Here is a 15,015-nt window from a genome sequence, read left to right as displayed (position 1 = left end):
AGGCCTGTCAGTCATCGGAGATAAAATATTGAGCGGAGAATCTAAAAGAATCTTGCCGGGGTGCAACGTTTTTTTGCTTTTCTGCACCCTGTTTACAAAACTACATGTCTGTGCGCACGTCAATCCGCGGTACTCCTGGTAAATATCCATGCATATTTCAGGCTCGTCTTGGCCTGGGCCAGCGCGGGAGCGGGCTATACTGTCTTACCTTGCAGAGAATAGCCTCTGGCTGTTTACTGTGTAGGCTGTGAGGTTGGACACAGGTTTTAAAAATGGATTTGATGACTGGCAAAAGGCGGTGCAGACCCAAAGGCCAAAAGAAATGTTGGCACTGTTGTGTACTCATCACTGATATAGCTTTGTGGTTTGTTGTTTTTTGAGTCTACAATTTCAATTATTTAAAAAGTATTCGCAATTATTTAGCAAACTTTATTCAACGGAAGGGTCTTGTATGTAGGCTAATCCGTGACTTCTTAGAAGTAAGTTGGTTAGAAGTTAACTGGGCAGTCAAACAGTCAAGAAGAAAAGATCAGGTTCAAATTGTGATATAAATGCTAGGCCATGGAAACAGAGACTAAAGAGTGCTGCTTTAAAAGATGAAAAGAGAATAGCTAGGATGTAAAATTAAAATGTGTAGGTGACTGAGATCTGTTATTTTAAAATTCCATTGTCTTATGAAGTTTGTTACTAGTCTCCTTGATCAACAAATTAAGTGCTTATGATGTTCTTCACACGTGTCAGAATCAGTTAAAACAGAGACGGTTGGCCACAACACAACACAACACGCCTAATATGCAAGGGGTTCCATATGAAACTTTTTAGTCCAAATGAGCTTCAACTGATGATGTAGAAATTGAAGCCACCGGGTGAGGACAGAACAGTGTTTTAGTCATCGTGAGTGGGACTCAAACCAAGCAGAGCTGACATCTCCTTTCCCTTTGAGTTGGCACGAGGTGTCTCGCTCCGACTCTACAAAAGCCAACAAAGCCCTTTTACACACAGATAAATAAGAGACATCAAATATGGATCGGTGTGCGGAAAGAGAATGTGTAAATATATCTTCAATGCACTCTCCTGCCTTGTGTTTGTTCTTCCTTCCGTAGCGGGGGTGTTGGGTTGTTGTCATAACGCACTGCTCCTCCATCGACTGATCAATATGTTTCTCCTGTTTCCCTTTCAGAGGAGAAGACACAGCTGGTTCTAAATGTCGACAAACAGCTCGAAGAAGTCAGAGAGTTGGTACGTCTTTGATCAGTAATTTCTGCTTGTCCCATTTCCTAAATAATGAATTTGGAGCAGGAAACAATTTTACCGGGCTCAGACAACTGCACCTGTATCATCCTTAGCGTGGTACGCTGACATGACACACACTTCACTTGGCGAGAGACTGCTTCCATGCTAACGGCGTGATCACTTTCTAATCATTTGCTTTTAAGTGACACACCCATGACACATTTCATGCCATTATTTGGAGTTGGGACTCCTCCACGTCTTGTTAATAAAAATGATGGGAGTGAACTAACACATATATTGTAGTTGTAGTTGTCTAATTATGTCATATTGTTTAGGCTCCTCAAATTCTCCCTCAGAGAGTCTTGTCTCTCTGCTGTACCTCGTGTACTTTGGCTGCATTTTTTACGACACGGTTAGGCCTCGACGTGTCTTTAAAATGAAGGGCTTTCAATTCGATTGTATCTTGTTTATTTACGGAACTGCTTTTCTGTCACGACTTTCATCAATTTGATGACTGACGTGAAGAAGAACAGTCAATGTTTTTTAAAATCAACATCGGAATAGATTAAAGTTAATGCCGCTGAAGAAATTGAAAGTTTATGCTGGAGGAGTTGAGATTTCGTATTTTCATCTTTGGAATCTCTTTATGTTTTCCAGAGACTGCAACTTCTGTGCTACATTCATTTTCTATCTCTATAAATGTATTTATTTATTGGCGTTCTACATTTCTTTTTAAAATTTATTTATTATTAAAAAGTATATATATCACAGCTTTTTAAAACATTGATGAGGAAATTGCTTTATTAGGAATAACCCCTTGAGATATTATATCTCGTTTTCGAGGGGGTCTATTATCATTGTCTGAGTTTTAAGTAACAACTCAGTTAGTTGAGTTAGGCCTAAATTAGTGTGTTCGTTTGATTAGATGGAGCAGATGGATCTGGAGGTGCGTGAGATCCCCATCCAGAGCAGAGGCATGTACAACAGCAGGCTGAAGAGCTACAAGCAGGAAATGGAAAAGCTGGAGAAAGACTTTGTAAGTACCCCAACACACACACACACACACACACACACACACACACACACACACACACACACACACACACACACTTGAACTGTTAGCCTATTCTAGAAAGTATCTACCCACAGAATATTGCTCAACAGGGGCAGGTCGTATTTTGGACTTTTGTATTGCAACATGAACACATACCTCACTGTTGTTGTCCTTGCAACCAAACACCACGTCTGTATCTGAACGCCCAAGATACATGATACACATTGGCGCAGACGCACACCCACACCCTTACCCTCTTTCATACTCTTTGGTACTCTTGTACACACACTCTCTCCCCCTCTGTTTTCACATTGACATATAGGCCTACACACACACACACACAGGCAGAAACTGAAGGTCAGTGATGTGTCCACAGTGGTTAATTCAGAGTCTGTATTTGAAAGCCCAAACAGGGTCCATAGAGAGTAGTAGGCTTGTGTTGATGCTACAGAATATGGCCTTGTTTAGTAATTCATAAATCACACCTGTCCGTCTCCCATCCACCCCTCTACGCATATCAAACCTTAATGAGGAGCATGTTGTTTCAGTGTGAAGCCACACGTTCTCCCAATGTTTTAGGCTGCTCCACTTTCTAAGAGTAAAGTGTACACACAAACACACACAAACACACACAAATACACACAAAAAAGACCTGTTGGCACCCAAACCCCCGCCCCCCCCCCACATTTTTTTTTTCCTCTTTGTGGATTGTACTGTTGTTATGTCTTTGGTATTTTAATTTCGTCTTGCACTCAACATTAACCTTAAAATGTTGAGGTGCCAGCTCTACACATAACAAAAAAATAGTTTTATTCTGGCTTTGCCCGATCAATTACCTGGTAAGAGCCATCACCGTGGTTCCAAATGTAAAACAAACAAATAAACAACACTCTTCTGAGATCAGGTGTTAGTGCTACTTCCCCACCTCAGATTACAGAACAGATCTCTCCTTGCCCCGGGCATTTAATAGGCTGGCAATTAATCCTTAGCGTCTCCTCTCTCGACACTTGCCTTGGTTAATTATCAAGCAATTAACACCTGCTGTGTCAGATATTACAGCTAATTTGCATGCCTCGCATTCTTTGCCCATGGTATGCTCTTTTGAGATGTTGTCACCTTAAGCACTCTCATACATTAACAATGAGGGAAACAGAGTGGGTAAAGTGGAGGTCAGTGGTTCCCAAAACACTCTTGGTTACGGACTCCTAATAAGACTCACTGCTACAACCTTGACAATTTGTTTGATTTGTTACTTCCAAGGCCGATACATTTCCGGGACCTCCGTTCCACATACTTCCAGGACCTCTGTTTTATTTCAGGACAGAATTCAATCAATTGCACAATAGCAAGTTTTAGCATTTCTGTTGAAAACCAACTTTATTTATTTCGAGGGCAAAGGTCATGTGCATTTAAACCAGGATCTCCAGACAGCTCCATCTCTAGAGTCTGGTACCTCCGCCTCATCCTCGTGCTCGGAAGTGCCAAATGCTTTAGCCCAGCCTGCTCTCTCACTTCTCTCTCACTTCCTGCGGGCCCGACGAGTACACAACTCCCAGCTCTAAAGGGTTCAGGGGAAAAGGCCATCTCCTCTCTCCTCTCTCCTCTCCTCTCTTTTCTTTTTTTAAATAAAAAAAAAGCCCTTCCTTTGTTGTGCTTCCCCAGGATATCAAGGCCTCGTCCCTCCTTCCTCTCTTCCCTCTCCACCCTCCCAGCTTCCCTGGGGTGTCTCCCCCTTAACCCCCTCTGTCATCCTCTCGTTCACCCGCGGTTTGAAGTGTCGACGCCACCAAGGCGCCAGATTGAGCCCCCCGTACACTTCTATGCCAGACGGTCCCCGCCATGTTTCCAGGGGGACACCACAAAAAGAGATTGCATGCTTATCAGACAGTCATCCCCAAGGTGCATTATCCATGTGTTCGCCAGTTGACGGTTTAATTTTGATAATAGAGGGACAGAGGGGTCTTAAAGCCGGAGGACCCCCACAGTGGGGCCTTGCAGCAGCCAAAGGGGAGTGTGGCATGACCGAAAAGCCCCCCTTCCCCCCCCACCGCCCCCCCAAAACAAAAAAACCCTGTTTTGATAGAAGCGAGACATTTTAAGTCAGGGGAAGCAGAATGACATGCCTCTTAGCTATGCCCTTGATCAGGCAGAAGAGAGGCCTAATGGAGGCTTAATTTAATGAAACCTATCGGGTAAACAGACCCTCCATCTTCAAAGACTGCACAGCAAAGTTCGTTCCACCATCGGGAGGCTGTGTCAACAGACCTCTGTGGAGTCCCTCTAAACGCACTTGACAGCCATTTTGAGGGGAAATTAACGGTTCCCACACTGGGCAATTTTTGACGGTTGGTAATTTTGACAATACAGAGATGGACATGATATATTTATAATCTGTTCTGTTCTGTAGGGACATATGCAGCCCACATACCCCAAAGTATATGCTTTCAATGTGAAGAATCAAATACATTATTTGTGTGTACCATTCCAAGTCAGAGGAAATAGGTGGAGACAAGAATAATGTCATGGTTTGTGGAGCATGTCAGACTTGTTTGTGTTTGTCTTGGAAGGTTCTGTGGGTTATCTGCTCCGTGAGGCTGCTGTGAGGTACCCATATATTGACTTACCTCTGAGAGGGTAGCTCAGGTGTAGCTCAGGTCTAGATACAGTGTAGAGAAACAGCATGAGAACACCTGCGCAGCAAGCTGCTACAACTCAGTTGCTGGTGCCTCTCTCTTGCTCTTGAAGACGACTTTGGACTACATAAATGATCATGAATATTGAGACTAAAATGCTGACGGAGAACATAACACAGTAATTGTATATTTAGAAAGCCAAGCTAACAAACAAGTGTTAATTGGAGTGAACAGTGTAACAGAAGGGCTTAAATGCATTGCATTCTGGGACTTAAATAAATCCGAAAGTGAAAAAAAAAATGCACATTGACTAACACAAGCATAAAACAAATGAACTGAGGTAAAGTCTTACTCTATTGCATATAGTCTGACACCATATATATTGGTTCTATGGTAGTGGAATTGTCCTTGGAGTGTGGCCAAACCAACACTTAAGTCTGCAACAGAAAAGCTTCATATCTGAGGCAGATCTAACACTGTTAATAATGGTGCATCACCTAATCAGCGTCCCCCCTGTCTTCAAGCATGCACTAGGGATGTTCAGGTCAGGATGGAGCAGAGTAAAGAGAGATCTGAGATGGGACCTTGCTACCCATTAGAAAGAAACCTTAACATAGGGGTAGAAGTTCACCTCTCAGTTGGACAAATACACAATCACAAGCCCAAAGCTACACTGGAATGGCTAAACACAATGCCAGTGAATGACCCTGAGTGTCACATTTACAATTCAGACATCTGATCATCAGTTTGACAATCTGTCGGAAGAATTGAAGATTACTGTCCAACAACAACCCCCATCATCTTGGCAGGAAATCTTGGGTGAATATTGTCCAGTCAGTCAGGTGTGCAATGTTGGTAGGCTTATCTGAAAAGTCTCAGAGCTGTAATTGCTGACAAATCAGCCTTCAGGGCTGAACCAGGAGTTCATATTACACAGAAGGCATCTCCATTTTATTTATATATGTTATTTCTTTAGAACAAACAAACACATAGAACATGTTCTCCACAATTTCGTTTTGAAAACTGTGCAGGGGTTCACACACGTTTCTTTGGCCACTGTATATGGTTATTATGATGCATGAGCAATTCTATAAATACTGCTGTAGAAAAAGCTGTATTATAGTATATTCATTTAAAGACTTCACTTGCTTGTCATATTGATAATGTGAGGTGTTGCAGGAGATTGATTTGGAGACTAAAGTACACATGTACAAGAATGCAAATTAAAGCCACGCTGGCTGATGTGTCAAACACAAATGTAAACAATGCAGCCAATGGATCTCAAGACATTCTCACATGCAAATAGCTCCTCATTTCTACGAGATATATTTTTAGAGTTCAAGGAATTCCATGAGTGTTCCAAGAAAGCAGCATTACTTTTTTGTAAGCTTTACACAATTTGTTCACAAAGTCTTCTATGACAACAGAAAAACAAATAATGGAGTAATTGGTCCTTATTGTTTTGGTTATCATGGTAATCTAATGAACGTGTTTAGAGTTAACACCAACCCCGCGTTACATGTCGGCGAACGTCATTTTTGTATATCCACATTAAATGTGATCAAAAATAGCAAAATGACAGATGAACGCACAGCCAAACAACGTAAAACCCACATCATGGATATAAAAACTAGCCCACAAGTTCAGTATCATAGCTAGGATTGAACACATTGGATGTTGTGCATCATCCTTGCCACTTCTCTCCGGAATCCATGAACCTTTCCATCTGTTACTTCTTGGAAATACGGTACCTGTTCCAAGGTCATATAAACCTGTTTCTCCAAATGTATAGCCTTCCTGTACTTCTTCAGACACCCAGGATGGTGTGTGAATACAGAGGTTGTAAAAGCCAATGAGGAGACGAAATAGGCACGACTTTCAAAGGTTTGCTCGGTGCGGTGCGTCTCAAACAGGGCACTAGTCGGGTGCTTCACAAGTTAACAAGGAAACGATGGCCTCTACATTCAAGGTGTGAATTGTCCAGAGAGTAAGGCAGGAGGGTGCTAATTGCTTAAACTGAGCCTCCTTGGTACCACACTCTTGTCTTGTTTACTTGTCTACATGACACTCACTTTAGCTTTAACTTCTTGTCCATGGTATGATACAAACTACATTTTTCAAATGTAATTACATTTTTCTGTATGTGTTGTCAACTGAAGCATTAGTGGATTCATTTGTTTGTTTAATCTATTCATCTTTATAGTCCTAATGCAAACCTTAATTATTTTTTGCAATGCTTGTGTATGCCACACTGATAATGTGGAGACGTATTTCATTCACATGTGAGCCCATACATTTAGAAGACAAATATGGCTTCAGATATGCCATCTGAATGTTTACGCGTTTATAATTGCCTGGATGATCAGATCAAGTGTATCAGTGTTAAAAAAGGCTTTTTTTTTGGGCATTATTACTGCCAATGGCCCCTGGCCAGAACATACATTTTTCTTGCTATGACTGATGGATAGATGATTCACTCACAGACAAATGTATTTGTTGTAAGGCGTCTGCTAAAATCTAAAATGTATGTCTGCCAAAAATGTAAATGTCAATGTGCTACCTTTTCTGGAGTTTGGAGTGATATGAATAGACAAGCTTATTTATGTGCATCACAGTTCTGGTTCTTAAAAACCAGAAATCGGTCTACATTTCAGAAGTTAACATACCGGTAAACAATATCCAGCAGTAAATCATATATGGCCGGTTATAAAGACAAGGCTGAAGCCTAATCATAGACTAAGAAGCATCTTCAATGCTGGAGATTTGACATTGAAAGTGTGATTTAGTCCAGGACTAGGCTTAAGGAGCCATGTCTGTGAAACCAGCCCATTAAGTATTATGTATCTATCAAACTGTTAGCCTATGTATAGAGTATTTGGCACTTGTAGCTGAAACATTACCATAACACAGACTTTCATTGTGTAGTTGTGCAAAAGTATTCAAGATAAGATGTCTCTCTGCTCTGATCACCAGATGGCGCTATTGCTCCAGGAATTCAGGGTGTGCTATCTGGCAAAGGGAATATCAATGGGCAAATGAAGAGTTTCTCTTGGATATAGTTAGGTCTGCTGAAAAAGCTACATCTTATCACTGTCGTTGTTCCGAGTTTGAAGATGCAGATAAAAACATGGGCAATGGTGTTTTCTTACGTGTGTGTGTGTGTGTGTGTGTGTGTGTGTGTGTGTGTGTGTGTGTGTGTGTGCGTGTGTGTGTGTGTGTGTGTGTGTGCGTGCGTGCGCATCTGTGTGTATTTTAATTTCCCCTTCTACTAAGGAAATTGAACTCCAAACATTGCACACTGTTATTTCCTGACCTGACACATTTCCCCCACAATGATTCTAAATTAGTGTGTTTATAATTTTATTTACACTCTTTACCTGGACAAAGTGAGTTTATGTTTTAAAGCTTCAGTTTATATATTTCCTTAGTTATTATGAGATGAAAGTGGAGAGTTCAGGCTCATATGTTACGTGTTAAGTTTCTAAGAACCTACTTCAGTCCGATGTAGTTGATCTTGACTGAATCACACTAAGATTGTTAAACTACTCGATTGTTAAAGGTAAGACGTTTGTAGAATATCTGCCGCCTCTGACCATCACAGAGAAACAACAACATACATATAACATGATATAACCCCCCCGAAAGGGACTTGCAGTGTCGGACATTAGCTGTTGTGTTTCTGCCTGCGTGCACATTTGGAGGAGGCAGCCTCAGTGACAGAAAGGCATAAGCCCATCTCTGGCAGGAACAACGTGATTATATGCAAGCCCAGTGTCGGGTAGGACACTCCATTTTAGAAAGTACTTTTCCGGACCAAAACTGTGTTTGTAAATGATCTCCTTCTCTGATTGTTACAGATTAAACATAGCCATTACAACCATTAGGACGCTTTTAGAAAGCTTGGATGTTACATACTGGACCTTTTAATTATTAGAATGATTCACAATTTGTGTATAATGCATTATTCCTCAGCATCATAAGAACGATTCACTTATTCATAACACTCATACATTTTAAAATGTTGAGAAAAATGACTATCCACAGGAAACATTTTTTTCTTTTGGAATAAATAGGCTATAGGATGTGTTTCACTGTCGAAATGCATCTTATTTTGTTGCTGAATAGAGCATTGTAGGAAACTTTTGATACCTTTTATATTTGCAATTTAAAACGATAATGATGGAAAAATAGGTGATGATACAAGTGGAAAGCTTACATAGAATTTTTCACACCACCATCTTTGTCATCTTTGTGTACCTCTAACCCTGTGATACCACGCTGTTCACTCATAGTGATTGAAGCCTGCATAAGCTTGGCTGTCTCTTCCCTATTCAAATAGGTCTTATTAGAAGATTGTTAAATATTGCAGTCATGGTCAAGTAAGGAGCCCTGGCACGTTGTACTGTAATAACACCTTGGACTGAAAGGCTTCCAATCTCTGTCGAGGGAGATAATTAATGCATTTCCAAAGCGTTTACTAGCCTGATTCAACCAGCCTTGAAATATTGAACAGTTTATTCACCTGATACAGTTGGGTTGAATGGAATAAAAAAAGCTGTCTGCAACGATCCCTTAATACTTATTTTTCTATATTTCATAGTCTCATAAGCGATCATCAATGACCTTCAAGAAATAATTTGATGGAAAATAGGCTGTCTGTTAGGGCAAATATTGAATGCTATCCCACAAGCACAGTGGGCCTTTTAGCATTGTGTGCGAAGGGGAAATAAACGATTTTGGTTCAAATGTTGAAATGCAGATGTGTTAAATTCCGATCATCTCTTTTGAGTATCCCGTCTTAAAATGCTTGTGATGAAAACATAGGGAAAACTATGTCTATGTAGCCTGGTTTCTGTTCGGAGGCAAATGCGCTTCTGTACTGCCCATTGGGTTTCACTGATAATAGACTTGTGTTAGAATGTACAAATGACTGTTTAAACACGCATAGTTCCTTGTTTGATAGATAAAATCTGGTCAGCCTGAAGTTATTCATAAGCTATGGCTTTCTTTATTTCTCCTCCAAACCCAGCAGCACTGGGCTGGTTCTATAACAGAGGTCAACCATGAGGTTATTCTTGGTCATGAATTAATATTTCCATCCATTTTTGTTAAACATATTTTAACCACGTTTATTTGTTTCATCCGGTACATTTCACAATATTCTTATATGCTTTTTACCGTGAGGTGTAACTTCTAATGTAATATTTAATTCATAGCATGATAAATATAGCATTAGGTTTGAATTGGGAGAGGGAGTCCCAAAAATTAAAATAAATAAATAATGTCAACAAAAAAAAAGCACCCAAAGTGGTCCATGGTGTTAATTTCAGCGGTCATGGTCGAGTCACGGTCATGGGGGACTTGGGTATTTAGCCTAGTGGTCTTGGAGTTGTCTTGATGAGCTCATTAGGACTCTATAGATACAGCCAAAAAAGGTTGGCAAAGCCACTTCATCCGAAAGTCATGTTTTCCTTTATATAAAACAAAGATTATGGTATTACTGGATATTCCGTTCTGACAGGATATTAGTGTGTTCTTGTGTGTACTGGTCATGTGTTTGGACGTGTACTAGTCCTGACTCTGCTTCATTGTAATCCAGCTTGGAGGTTGCTCATCATCTGGCCCCTTATCCTGTATTACAGGGACTTCTACAAACAGAAAACATGACAGACAAACATTATTTGGATGTTAGACACTTTAAAATCCCCATAAGTTGGCTTGCCACGCTTGTTGTTACCCCCTAAAATGCTAGTCGTTTAACACCACTAAGGAGTTAATGCAGATTATTTGTTTTTATGTGTTTTTGTAATTTAACAAGCCATCAATAACCCAGAAAAGTCCAGTCACACACACCGATTAAAAAAGATCAGATTTCTTATGGAAATTGAGGGATTTCTTTTCTCTTCTCCTCTGAGCCATTTGCAGATTTAAGATGTAAACAAATCGATCTTTTTCTCCGCTTCTGAATCCTGCCTTTCATTTGGAAGCTGTCCTACCACAGCGGCTCTTCCCCCCAAACTCCTAGTGGATTGGCGGCATAAAAAGACTTGTCATTGTTACTTTGTTTTTAGACCTAAAGACTCAGACAGCACTTGCTGTCTTTTCTGGATCAGCCTCTCTAATGTAGCTCTCCTCCTTGGGGGGAGGGGGGGGGGGGGGGGGGTATTTACAGCTAAGATGGTGTAAGGTGATGGTGGTGCTGAGGCCTGGGTGAAGGACTGTGTGTCCAGAAGACAAGAGAGGACTCCCTGTAACTCCACTAGATGGGTTCACTTACAGTTGAGAGAGGAGACTGAGTAACAGACCCATTGAGGTATATAGCAATCAATGTCAAAATCATCAAAAGTATTTGCCGACGTCAAAAACAGTATATCCCGTAAGAGTCAAATTCATCGAGGATCGGTGTGATTTGGGATATCGTATTAGTACATTTGGTGTTATCTTGTCTCCCTATATTTCTCCTATTCCACTACCTGGCTGTACAAGAGGGGGGTTATGCATGCATTTCCCCCATGAGCATCTGTTGTTTGACAGTGTGCAAATTCGGCCCTTATCCCACCGATGCGATCGTTTCCTCTCCGCTTATCTCCCGCTCCTCCAGAGTCTCACTTCCCACTGACAGTGATCAGCACCTTGAAGACATGTGTCTGTCTGGGCTGTGTGAGCCCGCTGCTGTTGTACACCGGGCCCTGCCTGGTCCTCTGTGTCCTCAGGGCCTGTGTGATTGAGTGATTCCAGTGAGCGGGGGCCAAAGATAATAAGGGATTCCTCATTCCCCCCCTTTACCCCCCCATCCACTTCCCCCTCTCCTTTCAGTTGCTGTGTCTATCCTCCCCCCTTATTTTGGTGCCCCAAGCCTGTCCCGCGCAGCAGCTTAAACCAGAAGTGACATGTGACACCCACACCGCTACTGATGCGCTGACAAGAGGGACCAGAACAGGTGACACTGATTTTTTTTTTTTTTTTTTGGGATTTGCCTGACTGGCTTAAGTATGAGAAAAGTCATGAAGTATTTATGGTATTCATTATGATTCATCTAGTAAGGCCTGTGTTTTTTTTTCTGTCTGGTGTTTTTGGGGGAGCTTTTGCTTTTTAACAAACGAGAGAGAGAGAGAGAGAGAGAGAGAGAGAGAGAGAGAGAGAGAGAGAGAGAGAGAGAGAGAGAGAGAGAGAGAGAGAGAGAGAGAGAGAGAGAGAGAGAGAGAGAGAGAGAGAGAGAGAGAGAGAGAGAGAGAGAGAGAGAGAGAGAGAGAGAGAGAGAGAGAGAGAGAGAGAGAGAGAGAGAGAGAGAGAGAGAGAGAGAGAGAGAGAGAGAGAGAGAGAGAGAGAGAGAGAGAGAGAGAGAGAGATGGAAATAGAGAACTTTGACATCCGTTGTGTTGCTGATGTTCATTGGATTTTCCCTGTTAGCTCAATATATTTACCCTACGAGTAAATCTGCCAATGGTAACAAAGTGTCCCCCATCCAATTGCATTTCTTTTTCTCTCGCCTAAGTGCTTCTAATGAGGAGCATGCAAAAGAAAGGGAAAATGCTTTTGGTCTCTGCGACCGACAATTTTCGCTTTTCTTGGGTGGTTTTGAAGCCTGTGGAGGAATCCTTCTGTGGCCTTGATCAGAATTACACTGTTAAAGGATGAATGAGGGATTTGCTCATCTATCCCAGAGGTTGGCTACCATCAGAACATCTACACACACACCCTCAGTGAGATGAACCACGTTTATTTTCTGTCCTACACTCGTTTGTACAAACAAACACCGTTGTCTTTGTTTGTATTTGTTATGCTTACACATTTTCTTCTGTAGGTAGTACAGCTCTTTACAGTGAATGTCTGGTGGCTAAGTAATCCTTAAAAGAGAGGAACTTTAGTGAGGTCCCAAAGTTTATTTTCATTTGAATTAAAAGATGAAAGAAAAACAAATATCTTTCATAGAAAATTGTTTATTCGTTCAGTTATTTATTATGAACAGACATTTTCAGTTCAGTTTAAAGTACTGTAGATGACGAATAAATCTGTGATTTGCCTATACTATACTGTATATAGATACAGCGATTATTACCATATGGACCTAGTCCTAGGGCATTGTGCACCTGCCAACTAAAACCTAATACAGAGCTACACAAAACGTACAGAAATGCATTCATTAGAGCCTCCATGTTGCTTAGTCTGTGCCTAGACCGCGGCCTGTACCCTGAATGCGAGCGTGCCCTTAGATTAGCCCTATGCCCTGGTGAACTTAACACACTCAGTCTTTGGGATGAGTATCTGATGTGGTTGTCTGGTCTCCATTATCCCGCTCGTCCTTTCCGATCCAGACGAGAGCTGTGAACGAGTTCCCTCGGCGGCCCTCAATTGGCCGTTTCTCATAGTTTGGGACAACAACTCTGGATTCCACCACAAAACATGAAACCTCCCATCGAGACAGTAAGTGTGTAGGGAGCGTTCACGAGGGCACATGTTGGAATGGCTCTGGAAGGGGCCGAGCGCCCTCATCTGCATCTGAATGTGGTTTGCCCAGTGCAATAAGAAAGTATACATAAATATATAGCCTTAATGATGCGGCTAAGCCCCTGTGCGTGCTGCTGTATTGTTATGTAAATGAGGGAGGTATTCATGGCAAACAATGGTCACGTTACTCTGAAGAAAGACGAGGGACTGAGGAAGGTAGTCTTCTGTGCATTTCCCCACACACACACACACACACACACACACACACACGCATGGACACACACTCGCACACACACGCATGGACACACACTCGCACACACACACACACACACACACACACACACACACACACACACACACACACACACACACACACACATCCTATACAACACTGCATGGGCCCAAATATCTTCCTTTGTGTCTAGCTTTATACATTTTTAGATAACCACTCCGAGAATAGACATCAAACAACAATGAATCAGAAATCGAGGTCGGGAGAGAACCCTCTTCCAAAGCGGAGAAAGGGTTAAAAGTGAAGGTCTTTTTTTTTTTATCTTGTTTCTTTTTTTCTTTTTTTTCTTTTTTTTTAAGAAGGAACGATAGGGGAAAGAAAAAAGAAAAGACAAAAAAGTTCTTCTCAGTGGAGGGTTCAGTGAACCATATGTAGGTAGCCACAGGCTAATGGGCCGATTGGTCCCTGGCTCGCCAGGTATCCAGCACCCCCCCCACCCCACCACCACCCCCTCCCACACTCTCCCTTCCCCAACACACACACACACACACACACACACCATCACCACCACCACCACCACCGCGCCCCCCACCCCTCTCCGAAATCCCTCCTCCATTTCTCTCTAATCTCACCTTTTTCTCTGGCACTGACCCGGGGAGGCCCACTTTATTCCCCACTGCACGCCAGAAGCCAGCGTTGTGATCCGAGCAGAGGCCCCGCTCTGGTTCCTCTCGCCCGGCTGCCTCCCCGACGGCTCTCCTCCTATTGATTTACTCCTCCACCGCTGTCTGTGTGTTGCACCACCAAGCGCCCGGGCCCCTCTCTCCCTCTACCTCTCTCCCTCTCTCTCCCTCTCTCTACCTCTCTCTCTCTCTCTCTCCTCTCGTAACGGCCCGGGATTCATGTAGCTGAAAAAGAGAGAGAGAGAGTGGGGGGAAAAGAGAAGCCAGGGCCTTTGATTTTTCATTAGAAGCGCTTCCATATTTTAATATTGGGTTTAATCGGCCCTCATGCCTTTAAGAAATAACCATTGAGAGACCGTTCCCCGGCCTTCACAAAGTATATGGCGTTTCTTCAATCAAAGCCCCTCAAAATTTGCTCTTTTGTTTGGAGTTCAGTTGCGATCGTTTTTTCCCCTCCTCTCTCTCTCTCTCTCCTCGCCCTCTTGCTTTGCGGGTAGTCGTTAGGCTTATTGACTGATTCCAGCTCTATTTAACAATGGAAACGACTCTGACAGGGAAATCTACCGCACAAATCACAGAGGTAGTGGAGTAAAAGCCCCGGTCATCGCAGTATATTCCCCTGAGATAAAAACTTTTCGTTTTTTTTCCTTCATCTTCTGTAAAATAGACATGTAATACACATATGATATAATGGAATATGAATACGATTACATTGTTTAGTTTTGTTGGAAT

At 42.2% G+C, this 15,015-nt stretch overlaps 1 protein-coding gene across 2 annotated transcripts in view; it reads left to right on the top strand.

Annotated features, from left to right (window-relative positions):
- vti1a (vesicle transport through interaction with t-SNAREs 1A) overlaps positions 1-15,015 on the top strand; it is a gene marked incomplete at both ends in the record, with an annotated part of 150,144 nt that overhangs the window by 6,378 nt on the left and 128,751 nt on the right. For both annotated transcript variants that reach the window (XM_080542191.1, XM_080542192.1), the window contains 2 exons: positions 1,181-1,239; positions 2,159-2,269. In XM_080542191.1, the coding sequence (XP_080398317.1) occupies positions 1,181-1,239; positions 2,159-2,269 (170 nt within the window). The remainder of the gene's footprint in view (positions 1-1,180; positions 1,240-2,158; positions 2,270-15,015) is intronic.

This window comes from Nansenia antarctica (genome assembly GCF_963989245.1).
Source record: "Nansenia antarctica genome assembly, chromosome: 11".
Classification (NCBI taxonomy): domain Eukaryota; kingdom Metazoa; phylum Chordata; class Actinopteri; order Argentiniformes; family Microstomatidae; genus Nansenia; species Nansenia antarctica.
Note: the sequence above shows the minus strand (reverse complement) of the source record. Positions and strands in the feature narration are given on the sequence as shown.